Genomic DNA, 20,741 nt, shown 5'->3' with positions numbered 1-20,741 from the left:
TCCAACAAGATAGAGATTATGTACCACTAGATTTTGGTCACCATTTTTAAACTTTGAATTTATCGAATCTAAGGTTGACCTTGAGATGGTGTAAATGGCGCCCTACATGACCTCAAAATTTTCACAATGTTATAGCTATGGGAGCAAATAATTTGGCTTCAAATCACAAGGCGCCACGTGGACAAGAAGAATATCTCATAGGTCAATTAATTGTGCTCATTTATTTGACAAATTAATTGATACTAAAAATAGGAATATTATCTTTATTTACTCATTCCAAATGAGAAAAACACCTTATAGAAGAAGTGATTTGCAATTTAGGGCTGGTTTTAGAAGGGGGGAAATAAACCAACATAAAAAGACATATTTATCCTTAAATTTAACAAAAAAATTGACAGAAGAGATAGTAGGAGGGTTCTTGCTAACAAAAGTGAAGTTTAAGAATCACCTTAATGATTTTGAATATTAAAAAACCCAAGCGAATTGGCCAAAATTCAAGGACTATTAGATTTAAAAATCCCGTATATTCTCATCAAATAGCTTGTATGTGACCCGAACGCCGAATTTAAGAGGTGGTGGACAATATTGCGTGGTCCCCACTATTCACTCTTCTAGAAAGCATTCTGTACCTACAGGGCACGTCACAAAATGCGCAATGGAGAATAAATGCGTCCTGAACGCGCCCGCAACTTATGAACAGGAATTTCAGAGCAAGTGTAAAGGAAGCAAAAAGGACATAACCCGAAACTGGAGACCCAGAGTCTGACTGGGACTGCGTCTCTTCCGTTCCCTTGCCTATTTCATTTTCCTCGCTCGCAAAACGATTCGTCATCTCACAAAACATTGCTTCAGACCTTTATTTGCCTTTTCTCTCGTCTTTTACATTTTGATTTATTTTTCTTCGGAAATCCTTCCCATTTTAGTCTCGAGTTTGCAAAAACATGTGTTTTGTTGTTGTTGGGTTCTGAGAAAACGGAGGAATACAGCTTTTTTCACCATTGAGGCACGATTGAGAGTGGAAGGTACAAATCTGCTAGTTCCCTTTTCTTCTTTTTTTTTTTTTTTTTTTCTTTCTCGAAAGCCAAACGAGGGATTACACATTGTCATGTTGTCATTGTGCTCTCATTAGTAATTTTCTTTTTGGGAAAATATTTTATAAACCAGTTTTTTCTGTTTTGTTTTCAAATTTTTGTTAGTGATTTTTCATGGACTGCTCATACTAATTTTACCCAAATGTTTCCTTGAACTTTATGATTGGGTGTATTAGCAGTGTGAGTTGAAGAAGGGCATGGCATCCTCAGATGGCGAAGCCGAAGCTCTGCCATCTACTGTGTCAAATTACCATTTTATGGATGACAGAGACGAACCCATATCATTTCATGTTCTGCCCATTCAATGGAGTGAAGGTGAGAGGCAGGGTGGCAAGAAAGTTAAGATTTTTCTGCATGGAACTGTTGATGATGGGATTCAGAAGATATATAAGCATGTTATAGCTTGGAAGTTTGACCTTTCCAAGGGAAAGCCCGAGATTTTTGTACTCTCCAAGGAAAATAATTGGCTTAGGCTTCTGAAGCCGAGGAAGAGCTTTGAGGACACGGTCCGATCAATTTTGATAATGGTTCAGTTCCTTCATTATGTGAAGAGAAATCCTGAAACATCCTACAAATCGTTGTGTACTCACTTGTCTAAAGTTTTCAGGTAACTTGCAAAACTTTAAACATCAGATACTTCTATTTTGCTAGTTTTCTTAGAACAGAGTTTGACAATTTTCACTCAATGTTCAGCTTGTATGACGTCAGGCATTCTCATAATGATCTGCGGGATCACATTCTGTTGATACGTGATTCTGTTGAACGGGATGATGCCTTAGCAAGGTCCAAGGTTTGTGTAGCTTCTTCCGTTGTCATTGGAATTGTAACACGTATTTCAGTCATGTTTAAGCTTTTCATATCATTATTTATTTTCCATATAATTCAGGATACATCATTAACTTTATTATCCAGAGTATCTAATTTACATCTATTGTTTGAAAATGAATTTGGTCATAATTCTTTACTCCTAAAACAGCATGAATGGAATGAAATAATAAATTCCTAGTTTATTTAGACACCACCTTCCATTTAGATGGAAACAGAGTGGACCACCAAAATGAGGCTGTGCCTGTTTTTTGTTTCTTAAAATGATCTTATGCATTCATTTTGATATTCAAGTTCATAGTTCCGCTGCAAGTTTTCCCATTCCTCTTGAGTGCACAGGGATTGTGGCCTGAGATAAGCTGCCGGAAACTTCTCATTAAGGCTCAATCATATCAAATTGTTCGAGCAGAACAATTATATCCCAGTGATTGGTAGCTATCATTGTTTTTTCTGTTGAGAAGGTTGTGTGTTCTTGACGTCCTCATGGTTGGTACTTACCAGATTAAGGCTTCTAGTTAAATATTTATAATTGGAGGATTAGGCAAATAACTATTTCATTCTATTCCCACATGTTTAAGTTTTACTTTTTATTTGAAAAACATTCATTTCCGACCCTTTATGTTAACATATCGAGCTCTAAGTAGCTCAGTACCTGCTTATTCTTTGATTGAACATCTGAACCTTACCAGCATATGAATTGAGTTTTCCATTATGTGAACTTTGTTGAAACTTAAAAACTTTTCTTTACTTTGTTTTTTCTTTCACTTGGTTCTTATCTTTGTTTTATTTTCAGTCGGTTATTATTTCCTGTCTCTGATCCATTGGCTATTATATCAAATTGTACATGATCTTTTAAAGCCAATTTCATAACTTATGCCTTGTGCATGAAATATATATGCTATATTTCTCTGCATGCACAGTTAACCGCAATGACAAATTGTGATTTAACAGTTTTTGGTGAATTTTCTTGGAGAGAAGCCCGCAAAGAGGCAACTATCTGATGAGGTCATATTCTCCAGCTTATCTCTTTCCCTTCCTTTGGTAGACTTTTGTCTCCGAGTTTTATTATTTCTGTTTTTTTTTTCCTTTTTTGTTCAAATTATAATGTTTTGAACAAGTGTATTCTTTTGATTTTCAGGGCATTCAAGGTACAAATGATCTCAGATTTGTGGATAATCATATAGAACATGATATGAATGATGGTGCAGAAAATGAGTCCAGTGACATTGATAGCCTGTTTAGCTCTGTCTGTGCTTTCTGCGATGATGGTGGTGATCTCTTGTGGTATGCTGTGGTGTTAACTGATTCTTATGATTATGATGGATATATTCTCTAAAGAAATTAATTTTGTATAATTTATGGTGTGAATAACAATTTTGCTCTAATGCAGTTGTGAAGGGAGGTGCCTAAGGTCCTTTCATCCAACTGTAGAGTCTACTGTGGGTTCTGATTGCAAATCTCTTGGCTTTACCAAGGATGAAGTAGATGTATGCTCCTGTCAAATATTTACTTTGTAAATTCTATATATTTCTTTTCGTTGATATCGTGATCATGAATAGTATATATTGTTTTGAACTTGGTAGGCGACGCAAAATTACTTTTGCAAGAACTGTAAATATAAACAGCACCAGTGCTTTGCTTGTGGGAAGCTAGGTCCCTCTGATAAATCTTCAGGTGCAGAGGTATGACTTTGCTCTAAGAAACTGAACAATTGTTAAATGTTGGAATCATGGTATGTTGATTCTGGGTTTATTTTTATACATAGCTGTATGAACTGCCACTTGATTAGTTTTAGCAAGTAGTACACTAGTGAAAGATTTTTGTAAATTGGAACTAGTTAATCTTCTCTTTCTTCGTTTGAAAGTAGTATGTTGAAGTGCAATTTGTTTTTTCTTGTTTGGTTTTTTATTTGAGGGGGTAAAATTGGTTATTTTGTATGATGAGTTATTTAGAAATGAGCAAGTGCCAAGTAGATAACTGGAGATTTTGTTAATAGGAATCATTGTGTTTTGTTAGGTCTAGTACCTCATAGTCTTCTCCTCATGCTGTTCCCTTTTCGATTACGCTTCCCTTATACTCTCTTTGAATATACTTCTCGTGTTGGCTTTGATATTACCTGCATCCTTACTTCGTTGTCCTTGTGTCACCATTTAATCTTCTGGGAATTGTTTCCAGTTGGGATTGTGGTTCTGTTCCCATGTCATCGTCTGGGAATTATTCCCGGTTAAAATTGGTTTAAGTTTGTTTTTTCATGTCTTTTTCTTTCAATAAAAGGGTAATTGATTTATTAATTTTTTATAGATTTTGTGCTAGAGGCGAAAGGTTTTGGTGTGAGGTGGAGGAAGTGTATATAAGGTTGTTTAAGATCTGTTGATTTCTCAGTGATATTTAATGGGAGGCCCTGGGTAAAATTTGGGTCATCTAAGGCCTAGGGCTCTGGGACAAGGAGACCCATTATCAGCCTTCCTGCTCACTCTGGTGGTTGATGCATTAGTTAGGTTGGTGGAGAGGCCTAAAGGGTAAATGGTGTGGTGGTGAGCTGTGAAGGAATGAAGGTGATGCACTCAGTGTCTGTGGATGACACTATTTTTTAGGATGGGATGAGAAGTTCTTTTGTTTAATGTTAGCCACAGATAGTTTATCACTGTCAGAACTGAAAGTTCACACGGCCAAAAGTTAAGTTTGAAGGATCAATCTCAGGATAATAAACAAGTTATGTTTGCAGGAATCAATTCTCAGGAGTAAACTGGAGGCATTGACAAATAGACTTAGGTGTGACGTGGTGGTTTGATCTTTAAAGTATTAGGTCTTCCTTTTTGGTGCAAACCCCTGAGCAACAGATTTTGGGACCTGGTTTTAAAGTAAAACAAAAGAATATTTCCTCTGCGCATCTTCTAATTCTTGCTGTGAAGGATGACTCAAAAAGTTAAGAAAAGTCATAAAATATGACAGAAATTTTTAGAAGAAATGAAGACCTTTCCATTTCCAATGCATGTAGTTATGATGTAACTCATTCTGATTTCAATAGATGAATCAGTAGAACTGAGTTTCAGTAAACTTGAATGTCCCTGATTGAATTTTGTTTTAACTTTTATTTGGCAAAAGTAGTCAACTTTCCTCTATTCAAGTCAGACATCATAGGGTTTAGGTGTACTCTTTTCTGCATTTCCATATCATTGCAATCAGTATCATCGGTAGCACTATTTTATGGTTAGTTTGCATTAAAGCATTCTACTCAATTTCTTTTAGGTTGTTCCATGTTTTTCTGCGATCTGTGGTCGATTTTACCATCCACGATGTGTTGCAAAATTGCTTCATCGAGATAATGGAGTTTCTGCCGAAGAACTTGAGAAAAAGATTGCTATGGGGGGGTCTTTTACATGTCCGATTCACAAGTGCTGCGTTTGTAAACAAGGAGAGAATAAGAAGGAGAGGGATTTGCAGTTTGCTGTGTGCATGCGTTGTCCTAAATCGTACCACAGGAAATGCTTGCCAAGGTACTCTTAATGGTTTGTTCTTTTGTTTTTTGGTTTTTGATATGCGGTTATGGCTCATGGTTCCATGGTCCTTTATCTGTAGTGTCTAGATGGCTGATGCTTGTATTGCTTGTATCAGAAAGATTGCTTTTGCAAAGGGAGGAGGAAGTGATGGAGAACGGCTATTAATACCAAGAGCATGGGAAGGTCTATTACCTAAACGCATTCTTATATATTGCACGTAAGTATTATTTTCTTTGATGAGCAGCTTTTACTTGTTGGCTGCAGTTTTTCTTAATAGTTTTTGCCTTTTCTTCTGACCAGAAAACATGAAATGAATGAAGAAGGCAGAACTATTATAAGGGACCACTTAAAATTCCCTGATGTTGAAGTGAAGAAGACTGTTACAGAAGAAAATACGAAAATTTTGACATCAGAGTCCCTCGTAGGGAGAGAGAAAGTTGTGTCTAAGAAAATGGTTTCCTTGGATGACTTATATAGGGTAACAATTCCTACTGAAAGATCTGAGCAGAAGCAGAAGCCATCTGCTGAGGAAGTGGGTGGTAGAAATGGGGATAAAGTATTTTCTGGGTTTGACAGTTTGAGAAAGGTGACAATAAATACTGCATCTAAAAAAGAACTGAAGACTTTCACCTCTGAGGAAAAGAAGACTCCAGTGGGTGAACATAAATGGAGCTCCTCTAAGAGCAATGGTGAAGGAGAATGTCAGAAGAGTCTCGGCCATGGGAATAAGCGAGGCAATGCGACATTAGGAAAGCTGCAGCATGGTGGCAAAGAAAGGCACAGAAGAGGAATTGTTGAGATTTCATCAGTGAACAAGCGTTGTGGCATTGCTAATCAGCATTCTGAGTTGAGTAAGACTGGTAATATGCAGCTTGGAATGTCTAGTGGTGGAACCCAGCTCAACATTCCTGTTGACACAGGATCTTGCTCACAGGTTTGCACGTGTAGGCAACAAGTTCCTGATCTTGCACGATGTAATTTAGTGGGTCAGGATTCTGTTTATGACCGGATTGGTTTGCGGTCTTCTACTTGTGGCCATCAAGGTCTGGCAGCTGAGTCATTTTCTGGAATGAAGCCATTATCTATGGTGCCGTATGCACCTCAATGTAATATTAACTGCTCAATGCCAACTGCTTTAGTTAACAGTTATGGTCCTGGAGAGCGTAAACCTGGCTACCTTGGCAATCCTTTGGGTTTTGCTCCTGGCCCTCACCAGAACTACTCAGTCCATAATTCAGCAGGTTGGCTGGATGAGTAATTACAAGGATCACGTTAGGGAGGCGTCATCCCTTTTTTGTAAGCTTGGAAGATGTTAATGATTTTAAGGGACCCGTTGGTGTAAAGAGAAATGAGTAAATAGTCTTTCTTAGTGGACTGATGATGAAAATGACAAAACAAGCCAACGGCCGGGTCAAGAATCCCATGAAGGTTGTACAAAGCCTTTGTCTTATCCATTGCCATTTGAACATCTCTCACAATATTTAGAAATTTCCCTCATCTGAGTCAACTGTTGATTCATGTAAGGATCCAAGCAGCCTTATACCAATTATCAAAAAAGGGTGGTGATTTTCCCACTCTCTTTTTATCCACATACACTCCTTTTTGTTTTTTTAATACTTTTTACTATAAGATCATAGGGAGTGTAAGTGAACAAAAGAGGAGTGAGAACATACAATTTGAAAAAATAGGAGTGTAAGTGGATAAAATGGGAGTGGGAAAATCAGTACCTTTATTAAAATCCATAATCAGTTGTAGTTGTAGGAAAAAAAACTTAGTTGTAACGGGGATAACATTATTTTGCCATTCTCGACCAATAATGCTATTCCACGTAAAAGTATTATCATTTGTGTCATAATTTTATTGGTTGGGAATGATAAAATAGTGATATACCCATTACATGAAAGTCTTTCTCCAGTTGTAGGCATGGGCATGGGTCCGTTTGGTCATGAGATAGACTAACTCGCTAACTAAACTAAACTTTCAGGGCTCGTTTGGTACACAGGACTGTCTTGGCATGGACTATGCTTAGGGACTGGCTTGGCTTGGCTTGGCTTGGTCTAAGTTGGATAACACTTATCCTGCGTTTGGTGTATGCTTGGACTAGGACTATAATTTTTTTATTTTTTCAAAAATATCTATATATATGTATATATGTATTTTATAATATATATAATATATATGTATATACATGTATATAAGTATATTATAATAATATTATATATTTTAAATAATATAAACGTACATACATATATATAAGTGTATATACGTGTATATGTGTATATTATATATGTATGTATATATACATATATATTATATATATGGGTATGTTATAATAATAATAATAATATACATGTATATACGTGTATATATGTATATTATATATGTATGTATATATACATATATATTATATATATTATAAAATACATATGTATATATAATATATGTATATATATTATATATTATAATATACATATATATACATATATACATGTATATAATATATGTGTATATAGGTGTATCTATATATTATAATATATACATGGGTATAATACATATACATATACATATGTATATTATAATAGATAATATATATGGGTATGTTATAATAATAATATACATGTATATACGTGTATATATGTATATTATAATATATATATATATACATATAGTATAAATATATAATGTATATGTGTATATACGTGTGTATATGTATATTATAATACATACATGGGTATAATATATACACATATATGTGTATATACTTATATATATGTATTATAATAATATATATTACATATATATACATGTATGCTATTATTATAATATTAATATGCATGTGTATATGGGTATATTATAATAATAATATACGTGTATATATCTATATGTATTTATATATTATATATGTATATATGTGTTTATATATATACATGTATATATGTGTATATATGTACATTAATATATAATATAATATATATTACATATATACATGTATACATGTATGCTATTATTATAATATTAATATGTATGTGTGTATGAGTATATTATAATAATAATATATGTGTATATATCTATATGTATTTATATATATTATATATATATGTGTATATATATATATATATACTTGTATATGTGTATATACATGTATATATGTACATTATAGTATATGTGTATGTAATAATAATAATAATAATAGTAATATATGTTATTAGTATTACAATATAATATATGCATCTCATACATTGGTAAACATAGGACTAGCTAATCCCCCATTTCTACATGGGATTAGTAGTCCTCTCCTAAGGAGGTGTTTTTGGTGGGCCCGGTATTAGCAATCCCATCTAAGACTAGAATTAAATGAAACAAACATGATACTAAATTTAGTCCAAGCCAGTCCAAGCCAAGCCTGTGTACTAAACGACCCCTCAGTGGACTAAAATCTATCTTAAACGATGTTTTGCACAAAATTGGTTTGAGTCGGTATATTAAATTTTCGTTTCGGTTTAATTCGGTACGAAATTTCGGGAATGGATATATTTGCCAAGTCGAACTAGCTCGGTTTTTCATGTCTCGGCTCAAGCCTGCCCACATAGGGCGGCTTGATTGTGCCGGATCAAGCGATCTCAATGAAAATACTTATAATTGAACCATGTGTCATATAGTTCAAGCATGCAAATTACGTGCGTCGGTCCCATTATTAAACGTAAACGACATGGCGTTGGGCTAGGAGGATTTCATTCCTAATTCCTCACTGTGGGAACATATAAAGAAGTTCAAATTTCGCAGCAAATTGAAAAAGAAAAGAATGGAGAAGAAGACGAAGCGACGAGGCGAATTAGGAATGAATAGTTTGCTCGAGTTTCATCGATCAAGAGACGAAGCAAAGTCCAAGGTTTCGTCTAGCTTCTTTTCTTGTCATTGTGACTTTCTTTAACATGTAATTAGCCTCTTACTATTATTTTGGACTACAATGGATAGTCTAAATTACAAGGTGGGAGCTTTTACACACGCACAACATCAAGATGCTTCTAGTCTGCAAGTCAAGGTCTTTTTCACTGGGCTAGATCCGTTGGCATGATTAGCCATTTTTAGTACTTCTTATCATCACTACCTACTTTCCAGATAATTCAGAGAATTTCTTTTCTTTTTTGTTCTTGTTTTTGTTTTCAACTTTGTTGGCTTCTGTACCTGATTTTTGATTTTCAAATGCTCCTATGCATTCATGTGATTGCTCCCTGCATAGTCCACTGCAATTTTTTGATTTTTTTCCTAAACTTTGTTGGCGTTGGGCATAGATATTATAGATTTGTGAACCTTTATGTGAGCACATTGAGCTCTATGTGCAAGCTGCTTATTCTGTAATTGAAATATGGTTGGTATTATTTAAATATGGGGTTGTTATAGTGTTTGAGCCAGTGAACTCATTGGATTTTCAGGACATTCAAGCCATCGAAAAGCCCGGATTTATAGTTGATCACATTGAAGATTATGGGATTGAAGTTGAAGACGAGTCCAATGATGATGATGACCTGTTTGATTCTGTTTGTGCTTTTTGTGATAATGGTGGCGAGCTTTTGTGGTATGCTTTTGTGTTGTCTCGGCATTCTTTGAAGAACTTCATTTCCTAGAATTTATGGCTTAAATGTATGTGTTTTTTTTTTCTCTAATACAGCTGCGAAGGGAGATGCCTAAGGTCCTTTCATGCAACTAAAAGGCATGGTAAGGATACTAGGTGTGAATCTCTTGGCTTTACCCAGGATGAAGTAGATGTATGCTCTTCTTATCCACTTTTGTTGTAAATCCTGTTTCTTTCTTTTTGGTTGTCTTTGTTGTTGGTGTTATGATAGTTTTTATTTTATGTTTTGAACTTCGTAGGCGATGCCAATTTTCTTCTGCAAGAACTGTGAATATAAACAGCATCAGTGCTTTGCTTGCGGGAAGCTAGGATCCTCTGATAAATCTTCAGTTGCTGAGGTATGAAGTGTTTTATACCTAGCTGTTGACTTGTTCACTTGATTAGGTTTTGCAAGTTGTACTCTAATATGAAGGATTGTTATAATTTTAAAACTAGGATTGTATAGTTATTCTATTTTGTTCCTATCTTAATGAAGCAACACTGCAGTACACTTTTGTTCTTTTGTTTGTTCTTTTTATTTTGGGGAAGTTGCTGCAATTTTGTTTTCCTTGTATGTGTGGTAACATGATGGGTTATTCAGAAATGAGCTGCTTGGGATCATTTTCTAGTGTTCGGTCTACATCTTTTCTTAAGTATGCTTGTAGTGCCCAATTCATCCTTTGAGCATTATTTCTGGTTGGCATTCTTTTCCATTTCTTATATTATGTATTTTATTCTTTTTTTACTTTCGTTTTCCTCAGTCTAGCTAGAATAACTTTTTAGTCTACACACACATGTATTTCTCTGGTTAATTAATTATTTTTTCTTTGAATAAAGAAACAGGTTTTGAGTAATAGGAAAGGTCTAGCATATAGAAGCATGAATTGTCCTTAAATCAACTGGAAGAATGGCCGTACATGATATTAACATAAGGCCAACCTTTTGGGATCATATAGAGACCAATTACCATAAATAAAGAAAGTGGGGTACCCCTTTAAACTCTTTGGAACTGGAAACCGAAATAGAAGCTAAAAAAAGGCAATTTATCCCAAATCCCATTCAGTTTCTTGCAAAATGTTGGCATTTCTCTATGATTCCCAAAGAATGATCTTGACAATGCACCTCCATAATATTTTTGAGTTCTTGTATTTCGACCAAAGCCTGTTGAGTCAAGGAAATTGGGAGTTCAAACCTGCAAATAGCCGCTCCCCTTCCTAGAAGCCACTGATCAAATTTGGTTTTACTAAAGATTTTTATTTTATTTTTTGGTAAAGGGTTTTGTGTTTCTGTTGTCTTTTTTATCTGGATGACAGTCAGCTTTTTTATTTATTTTATGTGTATACATCAGTCCGAAATCTTCAGCATGTTCTTTTCTGCCTTTTCATATATTGTCATCAAACAGAGTAGTACTCATATTCTTAAGTTTGGGTTACCTTAGCATTTTTATTAATTTCTGTTAGGTCTTCCGCTGTGTTTCTGCAACTTGTGGTCAATTTTACCATCCACACTGTATTGCACAACTCATTTATCAAGACAACAGAGTTACTGCTGAAGAGCTTGAGAAAAAAATTTCTATGGGGGAATCTTTTACGTGTCCAATTCATAAATGCTGCGTTTGTAAACAAGGAGAGAATAAGAAAGATCCCGAGTTGTGGTTTGCTGTGTGTAGGCGTTGTCCAAAATCCTACCACAGGAAATGCTTACCAAGGTACTCTTAATTGTAATATTTTTTTTCTGTTTTCCTTTTAATATGCTGTTATGAGACCATGGATTGGTCCTTTATTTGTGTCGAGATGGTTAATGCTTGAATTGCTTGTACCAGTGAGATTGTAATTGAAAAAATTGAGAAAACAGAGGAAGAGGAAGAAGAGGAAGAGGAAGAAGAGGAAGAAGAAGAAGTGGAAAACGAAGAAGATGAAGACATAGAGGGTGTAGATGTAATAACAAGAGGTTGGGATGGTCTATTACCTAACCGTGTACTAATATACTGCCTGTAAGTATTAATTTTTGTGAACTACTTTTGTTCATCACTTTGTCTGCTTTAATTTTCTGAATGCTTTTTCGCTTCCTTCCTATTAGGAAACATGAGATAGTTAAAAGAATTAAAACTCCAATAAGGGACCACTTAAAATTCCCTGATGTTAACGAAAAGAAGACTGGTCTTGAAGAGAAAAAGAAAAAGAGGGCAGCAGAGTCCGTTTTAGATAGAGAGAAATCTGTTACAAAGAAGAGAAACCTTCCATCTGAAGAATTCTATAGGGGTAAAACTGCTCATACAATTTCTAAACAGAAGCTGAAGTCACCTTGTGCTGTAAAAGTGGGCGCCAGCAGAACTACTGAAAAAGTACCTTTTGGGTTCGATATATCAAGAAGGGTGAAAGTAAATAGTTCATTGAAAAAGGAAATTAAGACTTCCGTGGCTGAGGAAAGGAAGTCCTCATTCGGTGATATGCTATTTGGGGTGAAGGGGTCTGAGCAAGTGAAGTCAGGGAAGCAGGGTAAACCTGATGGTGAGCGTAACTCGGCAGTAGTTAATCTTGCCTCTAAAAAGTTGAGCAGCGCACCACCTTCTTTAGATGTAGCTACAAAGAGAAGGTAACTCTATTCACTCCTAATTGTTTACCAATTCTATTCTATATCTGTTTATATATTTATACACCATTTTTTGATAGCATTACATTGGTCATCAATATATATGTATAGTAAACCCTTATTTTAGCACCTCTCTCTCTCTTTCTATACATGTGCATGCAAACACACACATATGTGTTTGGATACTTTACAAGGACTTACCATGGCTGCAGAGAATCTTGATTTGAGGTTTCAGTGTTATTATAAGTTGTGTACAGTTATCTGATTTATTTCTTGGAATTCAGATTATTGGCTCTAATGAAAGATGCTGTGTCTTCAATAACTTTGGAAGAGGTTAAAAGAAAGCATAAAGTTCCTTCGACTTATGCATTGTCGTCCAGAAATGCTGTGGAGAGGAACATTACACTTGGAAAGGTGGAAGGCTCACTTGAGGTACGTCCAAACTGGGAGGATTTCTGACCCATAACAATAAAAAAACTGGGAGGATTTCAACTGTTCTGGACTATGAGTATTTTATGATTTATTTTATCAAGAATTTTGTAACTTTGTCCATGTATATTTAGGCTGTTCGAACGGCGTTACGGAAACTAGAGGAAGGATGCAGTACTGAAGATTTAGAGGCTGTGTGTGCACCTGCGATGATTAACCAGATTTATAAGTGGAAGGTGGTTTCCTATTCCTGTCTCACTGTCCTACAGCTTGTCTTAAGTTTGGTGGTTAGGCGAAGATTATACATCTTCATATTCTTTATATTAATTTATAAGTCTCCTAAATTAATGCTTGTTGGTCTGTGTACTAGACTTATGCATCTCAGCTATATGCCTAGTCAGGTTATGCTGGGTTTGTGGCTCGGGTAATGTGGTGTAAACTAGCCAGGTTAAACCAAGTATCACATTAGTCAAACTTGGGTTGATTGAAATTGGTTGAGCTTTAGCCAAGCTTGATTAACTATGCTCCAAGTTGTGCTTTGAATGTTGGTTTCCGGCATGAGGTTCGCTTGTATGTGAGATAAGCTTAACTTGAATTCGTCTTAGGTTCGGTCAATGTGGGATGTCGCCTGGTTCGAGTCACTTAATGACTAGGAAAATGCAGATACATAAGTGAAGAAATAAAGAAAATCATGTATCAAATAGAAAATTTTAAATAGAGAGAAGAAGGAATATTGGTAAATTATTGAGTGTTCAGTTTTAAATTTTTTATTGGGAAGCAGCTGAAGAGCAAATGAACGAGGCAATGTCAATTTAAAGTAGAGTTTTCTTGTGATGAAATTGGAGCCAGGACGAGCCTGGCTTCTAGTTTTAATTTTTTAGCAAGCTTGTTATTTTCTTTTAGCTTGGCTTGTTTACTTTACAAGCCAAGTCCAAACGAGCCAAAAAATTTTAAGCACTTGAGCTGTATTAAGCTGATTGACAATCTTACTTGGGTGCAGGTATAGGGTATGCTGTTATTCTTGATGCACATTGCTAGGGGTAGGCTACGTTGGTTTAATTTCAGTCCACAATTTGAAGAGGAAGCCTATTTGGTTGTTTGGTACATGCTGATAGATACTCATTCACAAATAATTTCCAAACGCTTAACATAGATTGTGACATGTTTCATTTCTAAGAGTTAGAGAAATATTAAGTATGTGCCCTTGCATGTTTGCTTGAGATATAAAATGTGCGATGATGAGCTTTTTGTAGCATCTTGTGTGGCCTCGCTCTATAATAACAGCTATTTCCCAATGGCTTAATGCATACAGCATAGCGAGAATAACTGTTAGCTGTAGATCTCCTCTCTTTTTTTCTTTCTTTTGGTTGAGTTTGCTAGGCCATTTTACTCTAATGTAATATTTGTACCAATGGTTCATTAGGAAACGGTTGTGCTCTCTTACTTCCCATTAATTTTATTGACTTACTTTGATGCAGAACAAACTGAGAGTCTATCTTGCACCTTTTTTGCATGGAATGCGCTACACCTCCTTTGGTCGCCATTTTACGAAGGTGGAAAAATTAGAAGAGGTAATCTGATTGTGTTCAAGTTTCAGCTATTTCAAAGTTATAAAGCGCTTTTTCTTTATCTTATTACTTTGGCTTTCACTACTCACCATTGACAAAAGTACAAAAATATCTTATCTTTGAAAGTTCTATTGTGACTTCCTACCTGAATGACCCAAAAAACTCTCTATTCACACATAAATGGTTGGCTAATTAAACTCGATGGTAGAAATACTATACAGTTATTCAATTATACCTTCCTCTTTGAGATAGTTTTACCATTTTTTATCTCGTCTGCACATGTTCCCTTTATTAAATTTGAGCCACTGAGTGTGGAAATATGAACTCCATGAACCCTTGAAGAAGTCTAAAAGCATAATTTTGAATGTGCAGATTGCTGATAGGCTCCATTGGTACGTAAAGAATGGAGATACGGTACGGTTGTACATTCTTATTTTTGTGGTATAATTTTAGTGCATTGGTTGGTGTATGTGAGTGCACTATATGTCTTGTAACATGAAATGTCTTTTGGATGTTGCTTTGAGTTGTGCAATTCCTGATACTTGATGATCTGAATTGAGTATGCTGTTCCAAATTGTAGTCATTCAGTACTATATAAAAAACATGGTTGGTTATTTGCCTGAGTGTGTATTCCTTTTTTAGAAGCTTCAGTACCTGAAGCTGTATTCCACTGTTCACCTATAGGCCAACTCAACAGACTGTTATGGTATATTTGGCTTCTGAGTTTCTGACCACAGTTTTTGTACTGGTTTTGGAATTAATAAAATTCATTTCTTATTAAAAAAAAATATCTGAGAATTACATTAATTTCTTTTTTCTTCAACAGAAACATCTGGTGTTGGAAAAAGCTATCATGATATATATGAACTTTTATTTGAATTTACACAGTTGATCGTGCAATATATGTATTCACCACAGAAGTCATAAGATAGTTTAAAATAAAAATAAATTATGTGTTCTTAAGTTCATATTAAAAGAATATAAAAGATAACTGATGTTGTTGTGATTCCATATTAAATGGGATATCAATATTGGATCATGAGCTTATGTTGTTAGTTATGAAATTATGATAGCTAGTGGCTTGCTTCTTTTTTTTTAAGATTACATATTCAGTGTTGATTACCTGATCAAAATAATGTTGAGTACCTGATTGCTTACGGTCCCAATGAACAGATTGTGGACTTCTGTTGTGGTGCTAATGATTTCAGCATCATAATGAAGAAAAAGCTTGAAGAGACGGGGAAGAAGTGCTTTTACAAAAACTACGACTTCATTCAACCAAAGGTAATCCTCATCAGTATTAGTCCTTATTATTAATCAATCCATACATCATATTATCAATGATAGTGTAGAAACTAGAACAGTGTTTGTAGTCTCAGAAGTTATTCACTACTGTTTATGAGGGAATGAAACGCTTGCTAGAAATATGTACACCCGATGGCGTTATAGTTCATTCCAGATATTTCAGTTGGTGGGCTTTCTGAGTCAGATAGTAAAGAGATAGTGTAGTGTGGGTTTTCTCCTCTTTCTTCTCCTCTTAATTTTTCCATTTCTTTAAAGTTAATATAATTTCTAAAAATGTTACCATTCATAGTCCACCATTATCATAGGCAGCACCCATCTTGTGTTGTCTTACATTACTTACCGGCTTTTCCAACTTTGGATTGGGCCAAAAGGGTCTCCTCCTTCTCTCCCACCTGCATTCCTACTAAACAAAAGACAACCAATCCATCCATCCATCCATCCATTTTCCCTCCCCCTCCATTCACTCTTAATTCTGCATTAGCAAACAGTGTTTGTGCTTGTTACTTTGGAAAGGCCCCAGATTGTGGAACAGTACAGAAGAATCATGTACTGGGACGTGGTTATATATTTAAGACAGTTTATTATGCAAAAAGTGTTTTTGGGATCTAATATTGGATTACTTTTTCTCATACCTCGCAAATAATGTGTAAAGGGGCCTACTGAAACAGGTAATGATATAAAGATTTCCAAATTAAATTGGCCTATTATAGCCTTCAGCACATATGCAAGTACAAAAAATCTTGTCCTTCCACTGTGAATGCCTACCACATTTCAGACTTCGGGTTTATGAGGTATATGGTTACAGTGTAATGCAATCTGTACAATCAGCATTTGGAGTTTACTCCTGGTTCTTGATTCTCTTCATCCTTATTTTTTGCTTCAAAAAGTTAATTGTGATTCATTTTGTCTCTTATGATTGTTTTCATATGTCACACTCTATGTCGGGTTGTAGCCTTTTGTGTATGTGCATTTTGGTAATTTACAGGCTTATGAAACAGAAGAACTGGGAAACTGATCGTTTTATGTGGATATTCATTTGGCAGAACGATTTCAATTTTGAGAAGAGAGATTGGATGACTGTTCAACCAGAGGAGTTACGGACAGGGTCACGATTGGTAGGAAATTGGAGCCTGTTGTTATTTATCAAGATGTTTGCATTCTTGAAGCCTTATGTTAATTGTTTCACTCTGCCTAACTTTGCTTCTTGAGCAGATCATGGGGTTGAACCCTCCTTTCGGAGTTAAAGCAGCTTTGGCGAACAAGTTTATCGACAAGGCTCTCGAGTTCAATCCAAGGATTCTTATTCTAATTGTTCCACCAGAAACTCAAAGGTAGCTGCTTTCCGTTTCATCTCTCTCAGACATACATCATATGGGCATGCCTGTGAGCTGGACTTAAATTTGCATATAGTTTCTTACATTTGGGCCTTTCATCAGGTTAAACGAAAAGAATTCGCATTATAATCTAATTTGGGAGGATGAGCAGTTTCTGTCAGGAAAGGTAAAGTGAGTTGTGTTTGTCCTAGTGGCTGAATCTTAATCGTCTGAATCGAAACTTTAGAATGTGAGTTTAATGGTATCTTGTCTTCCTGGCAGTCATTCTATCTCCCTGGATCCGTTGATCAGAATGACAAACAAATGGAGCAGTGGAATGTGAGGCCACCTCCACTCTATCTTTGGAGCCGTCCTGATTGGTCTGCTGAGAACAAGGCTATAGCTCGAGAGCATGGGCACATCTCTGCATCACCACCAGGGTTTCATGAAAACATTGCCAAAGCAACATCTCTGCACCACTTCCCTAACTCTAGGCGATTTCATCACAACATTCCCAAATTCACAAACAATTTCTAAACCTTTCAGCTGGGTTCTGTTTCCCAACCAATGGCTCATGAAGGTTGTGCAAATCTTTTTTATTGGTCAACTGTTGAGTCATGTAAGGATCAAGTAGCCTTATACCAATTACAAAATTAAGAAATTGAATTTGCATTTTTAGTGTGGAAAATAAATAAAAATTATAGAGAAGTTCCTCAAAGGACCTTATAACCATACAAGTCAAATTTAAATCTAAGCAACATATCCAATGGAAAATTATGAGTGTTGCTAAACGAACCCTAAAATTAACTGAGTACATCCTATTACCAAATTTTTTATTGAATTACTAATTTATTCTAATATAAAATTACCAAAAAAAAATATATTGAATTATGAAACAAATATAATTTTAATAAGTGCACCATATTCCATAAAAGGGTTATGCCTACTAAGGAAAGAAAAGTACCCTCCCTGCCTGTGCCAAATTATTCAGAGAATATTAATTGCACATTTCTTATATAATGCATTGACCATAAGGGTTCGAAAATAAGGTTGGAGAAGTGGAGAACCGATAGGTTTTCCACAAACTCCTTGCCCAGATAGTGGTATGTCCTATTAACCGAAAAAATAACCTTATTATTAGATTACGGTCCATATTCTTTGCATGACCAAGACCAACCGGTTCGAAAAAAATCTACCTGAATATTTGATCCTCTTCTGGGTACTGCTTGAGGGCCTTGGTCAAAGCAGCAGAGGATTTTGAATCTCGACCAAAGGGTTTCTCAACAATAACCCTGGTCCAGCTGTTACCAGATGAGGGTGATGAGCTAGTCGAACACCAAAAAGAATGGGTTCGGTGTTATGTGATAGAGCGTATTAGGGTGCACGAAAGATATTTTTAGTAGTTAAATAAGGTGTACTTAGTTAATTTTATATTTTAATTTAAATATTACGGTGTACTTAGTTAATTTTAGTCTACGTTTAGAAGCACTCAAAATTATTGAAGCAAATACAAGCCTTTGAATAACTGTGCCCTTTATTTTTCTATTTATAATGTGGCAAGTTGGCAACATGAGAAGAAAAAAAAACATCTTTCTTTTTTCTTCTATAAGAGCAGCTCCAGCAAGGGAGCCCAGCCCGAGGCGAGGGCAGGAAAAAAAAAAAAAAGTCGCTCCAGCGTATAGCCCAGGCCCGGGGGTGGTGTGGGACCCACCAACTCGGGCCAGCCCAAAGGCGAGACCAGCCCGAGGTCCAACTCGCGTGTTGCTGACGTCAGCCTCGCGTCACGCTGACGTCAACGGTACGCTGCCACGTGTCGCCTCCTCAGCCTTCCGATCTGCTTCTCTAAATTAATCCAACGGCTGAGGCTTTTTTGGGCAATAAAAATATGAAAAAAAATCGTAAATTTTTTTAAAAAATTCTAAAAAATTCTGATTTTTTTTCTTTCTATAAATACCCTTCACTTTCAACACCAATACTCTTACATTTCATTATACTTCTACTATTATTCACTCTTTTTACTCAACATTTTCCTCTTTTTCATCTCGCATTTTGATTTCATATTTTTATGGCTTCTTCTATCGAAACTGGAGGGGCTTGGAGCACCATGGAAGATGTTTCCTTGTGTGAGGCTTGGCTCCAAATTTGTCATTGTCCCGTGTCCGGCAATGAGATGAAATTTTTTCATATGTGGAAAAAAATTCATGCCGAATTTTCTGAAAAAATTCCGGGGTCTACTCATACGGAGATGGCATTATCCAGTAGGTGGAAAATTCTCAATAAAGAGTTGGAAAAATGGAGAAATGCCCTAGCAAAAGCGATGGATAACTATAGAAGTGGGCAAAATCGTACTAACGAGGTAAGTATTTTATAATTTTTGTTTTATTAAGTTTAATCTCCTAATATATATATTTTGTTAATATTGCTTGCATTTTCAATATTTTGTTAATATTGCTTGCATATCCAATATATTTTGTTAATATTTTGTCAATGTTGTTAATATTTCTTGCATATCCAATATATTTTAAATATTTATTGCATTTCCATTTTTTTGTTAAATAGATGATTCAAGCACAAATGTGGTTCGGTGCAACCGGGGGTGGCAAAAAAAGTTTCACCCATCATGAACGTTGGGAGGTGGTGAAATATTGCAAACGCTTCATAATTATTCCGATGGGTCCGGAGGTTGTGTTAAACGAGACGCCACTCCGTGATTCAATGACATTAGATTCACCTCTCGATTCTCCTATGAGTCAAGACTCACCCATCGAAAGGGAGCCGAGGCCCATTGGCCGAAAGGCCGCGAAGGCAAAGAAAGCGGGTAATTCAAGCAATCAAAATTCACAATTTTTGGAGGAAATTGCAAGGCAAAACGGCATAAGATTAGAAATGGAGCAAAAACGCCAAGATCACGAGTTGGCCCTTCAAGCTGAGTATGCACGAGAAAGGGAGTATTTGCGCAAAAAAGAAATGGACAAGACAGATCGGGAAACCATGGCGATGGATACAAGTCATATGTCCCCTGAAACAAAACAATTTTGGAAGCTAGAACGAAGGGATGTTATGAGAAGAAGACTTTTCCGGGATGATGGGCCTAGCAACACGGATTGGTTAAATGATGGAAACCATTAAATTAGTTAGCATACCTTTTATGTATTTGTATTTTCGTTGTTTTCTATTAAAGTTGTTGTAATTCATGTATTTTATTTTAGTAGTAATTCGTAATGACTTGTATTACATTTCGTTATTTAATAAACAAAGCATTCAATAAATTACCTTTTTATTCAACATATTCCATACTTCAAACAAAACATAATAAAAATAAAAATAAAAGTACAAACAAGGCACAATAATAATAACCAACCACAACCAAACCATAATAAATAAAAATAAAACACAATCAAACCATAATAAATAAAAATACAACACAACCTAACCATAACTAAATAAAACATAACCAAAGCATCTATGCTCCATCATTAATCTTCATTGCCTTTCACCGCCCATAG

General features: G+C 35.5%; 2 protein-coding genes across 5 annotated transcripts; both read left to right on the top strand.

The window, feature by feature from the left end:
- Nucleotides 540-7,052, top strand: LOC18778159 (protein ENHANCED DOWNY MILDEW 2). Of its 4 annotated transcripts, none has more exons than XM_020562870.1 (10): nucleotides 540-1,022; nucleotides 1,268-1,698; nucleotides 1,785-1,881; nucleotides 2,868-2,957; nucleotides 3,055-3,200; nucleotides 3,307-3,403; nucleotides 3,500-3,598; nucleotides 5,166-5,413; nucleotides 5,532-5,633; nucleotides 5,717-7,052. In XM_020562870.1, the coding sequence occupies exons 2-10, from the start codon at nucleotides 1,289-1,291 to the stop codon at nucleotides 6,672-6,674; spliced, it is 2,247 nt and encodes a 748-aa protein (XP_020418459.1). In that variant the 5' UTR covers nucleotides 540-1,022; nucleotides 1,268-1,288; the 3' UTR covers nucleotides 6,675-7,052. The 4 variants fall into 4 exon arrangements, with proteins under 4 accessions (XP_020418459.1, XP_020418458.1, XP_020418456.1 ...); XM_020562869.1 differs by having other exon boundaries at nucleotides 1,271-1,698; nucleotides 5,717-7,051; XM_020562867.1 differs by having other exon boundaries at nucleotides 540-1,698.
- On the top strand, nucleotides 9,187-17,963 carry LOC18779827 (protein ENHANCED DOWNY MILDEW 2). Its single transcript, XM_020562866.1, has 16 exons — nucleotides 9,187-9,305; nucleotides 9,850-9,992; nucleotides 10,086-10,182; nucleotides 10,289-10,387; nucleotides 11,489-11,736; nucleotides 11,851-12,021; nucleotides 12,108-12,623; nucleotides 12,905-13,052; nucleotides 13,184-13,285; nucleotides 14,528-14,620; nucleotides 14,990-15,031; nucleotides 15,791-15,901; nucleotides 16,966-17,037; nucleotides 17,135-17,253; nucleotides 17,359-17,422; nucleotides 17,518-17,963. The coding sequence occupies exons 1-16, from the start codon at nucleotides 9,219-9,221 to the stop codon at nucleotides 17,770-17,772; spliced, it is 2,367 nt and encodes a 788-aa protein (XP_020418455.1). The 5' UTR covers nucleotides 9,187-9,218; the 3' UTR covers nucleotides 17,773-17,963.

This window comes from Prunus persica, chromosome G4, assembly GCF_000346465.2.
Source record: "Prunus persica cultivar Lovell chromosome G4, Prunus_persica_NCBIv2, whole genome shotgun sequence".
Classification (NCBI taxonomy): Eukaryota; Viridiplantae; Streptophyta; class Magnoliopsida; order Rosales; family Rosaceae; genus Prunus; species Prunus persica.
This window is presented reverse-complemented; position numbering and strand designations above follow the sequence as displayed.

Coding starts and splice junctions, on each gene's coding strand:
- LOC18778159 (XM_020562870.1), top strand. CDS start 1,289: ATGGCATCCTCAGATGGCGAAGCCGAAGCTCTGCCATCTACTGTGTCA. Junction 1,699..1,784: donor CACTTGTCTAAAGTTTTCAG/GTAACTTGCAAA, acceptor CTCAATGTTCAG/CTTGTATGACGTCAGGCATT. Junction 1,882..2,867: donor ATGCCTTAGCAAGGTCCAAG/GTTTGTGTAGCT, acceptor GTGATTTAACAG/TTTTTGGTGAATTTTCTTGG.
- LOC18779827 (XM_020562866.1), top strand. CDS start 9,219: ATGGAGAAGAAGACGAAGCGACGAGGCGAATTAGGAATGAATAGTTTG. Junction 15,902..16,965: donor ACGACTTCATTCAACCAAAG/GTAATCCTCATC, acceptor TTCATTTGGCAG/AACGATTTCAATTTTGAGAA. Junction 17,423..17,517: donor AGCAGTTTCTGTCAGGAAAG/GTAAAGTGAGTT, acceptor TCTTCCTGGCAG/TCATTCTATCTCCCTGGATC.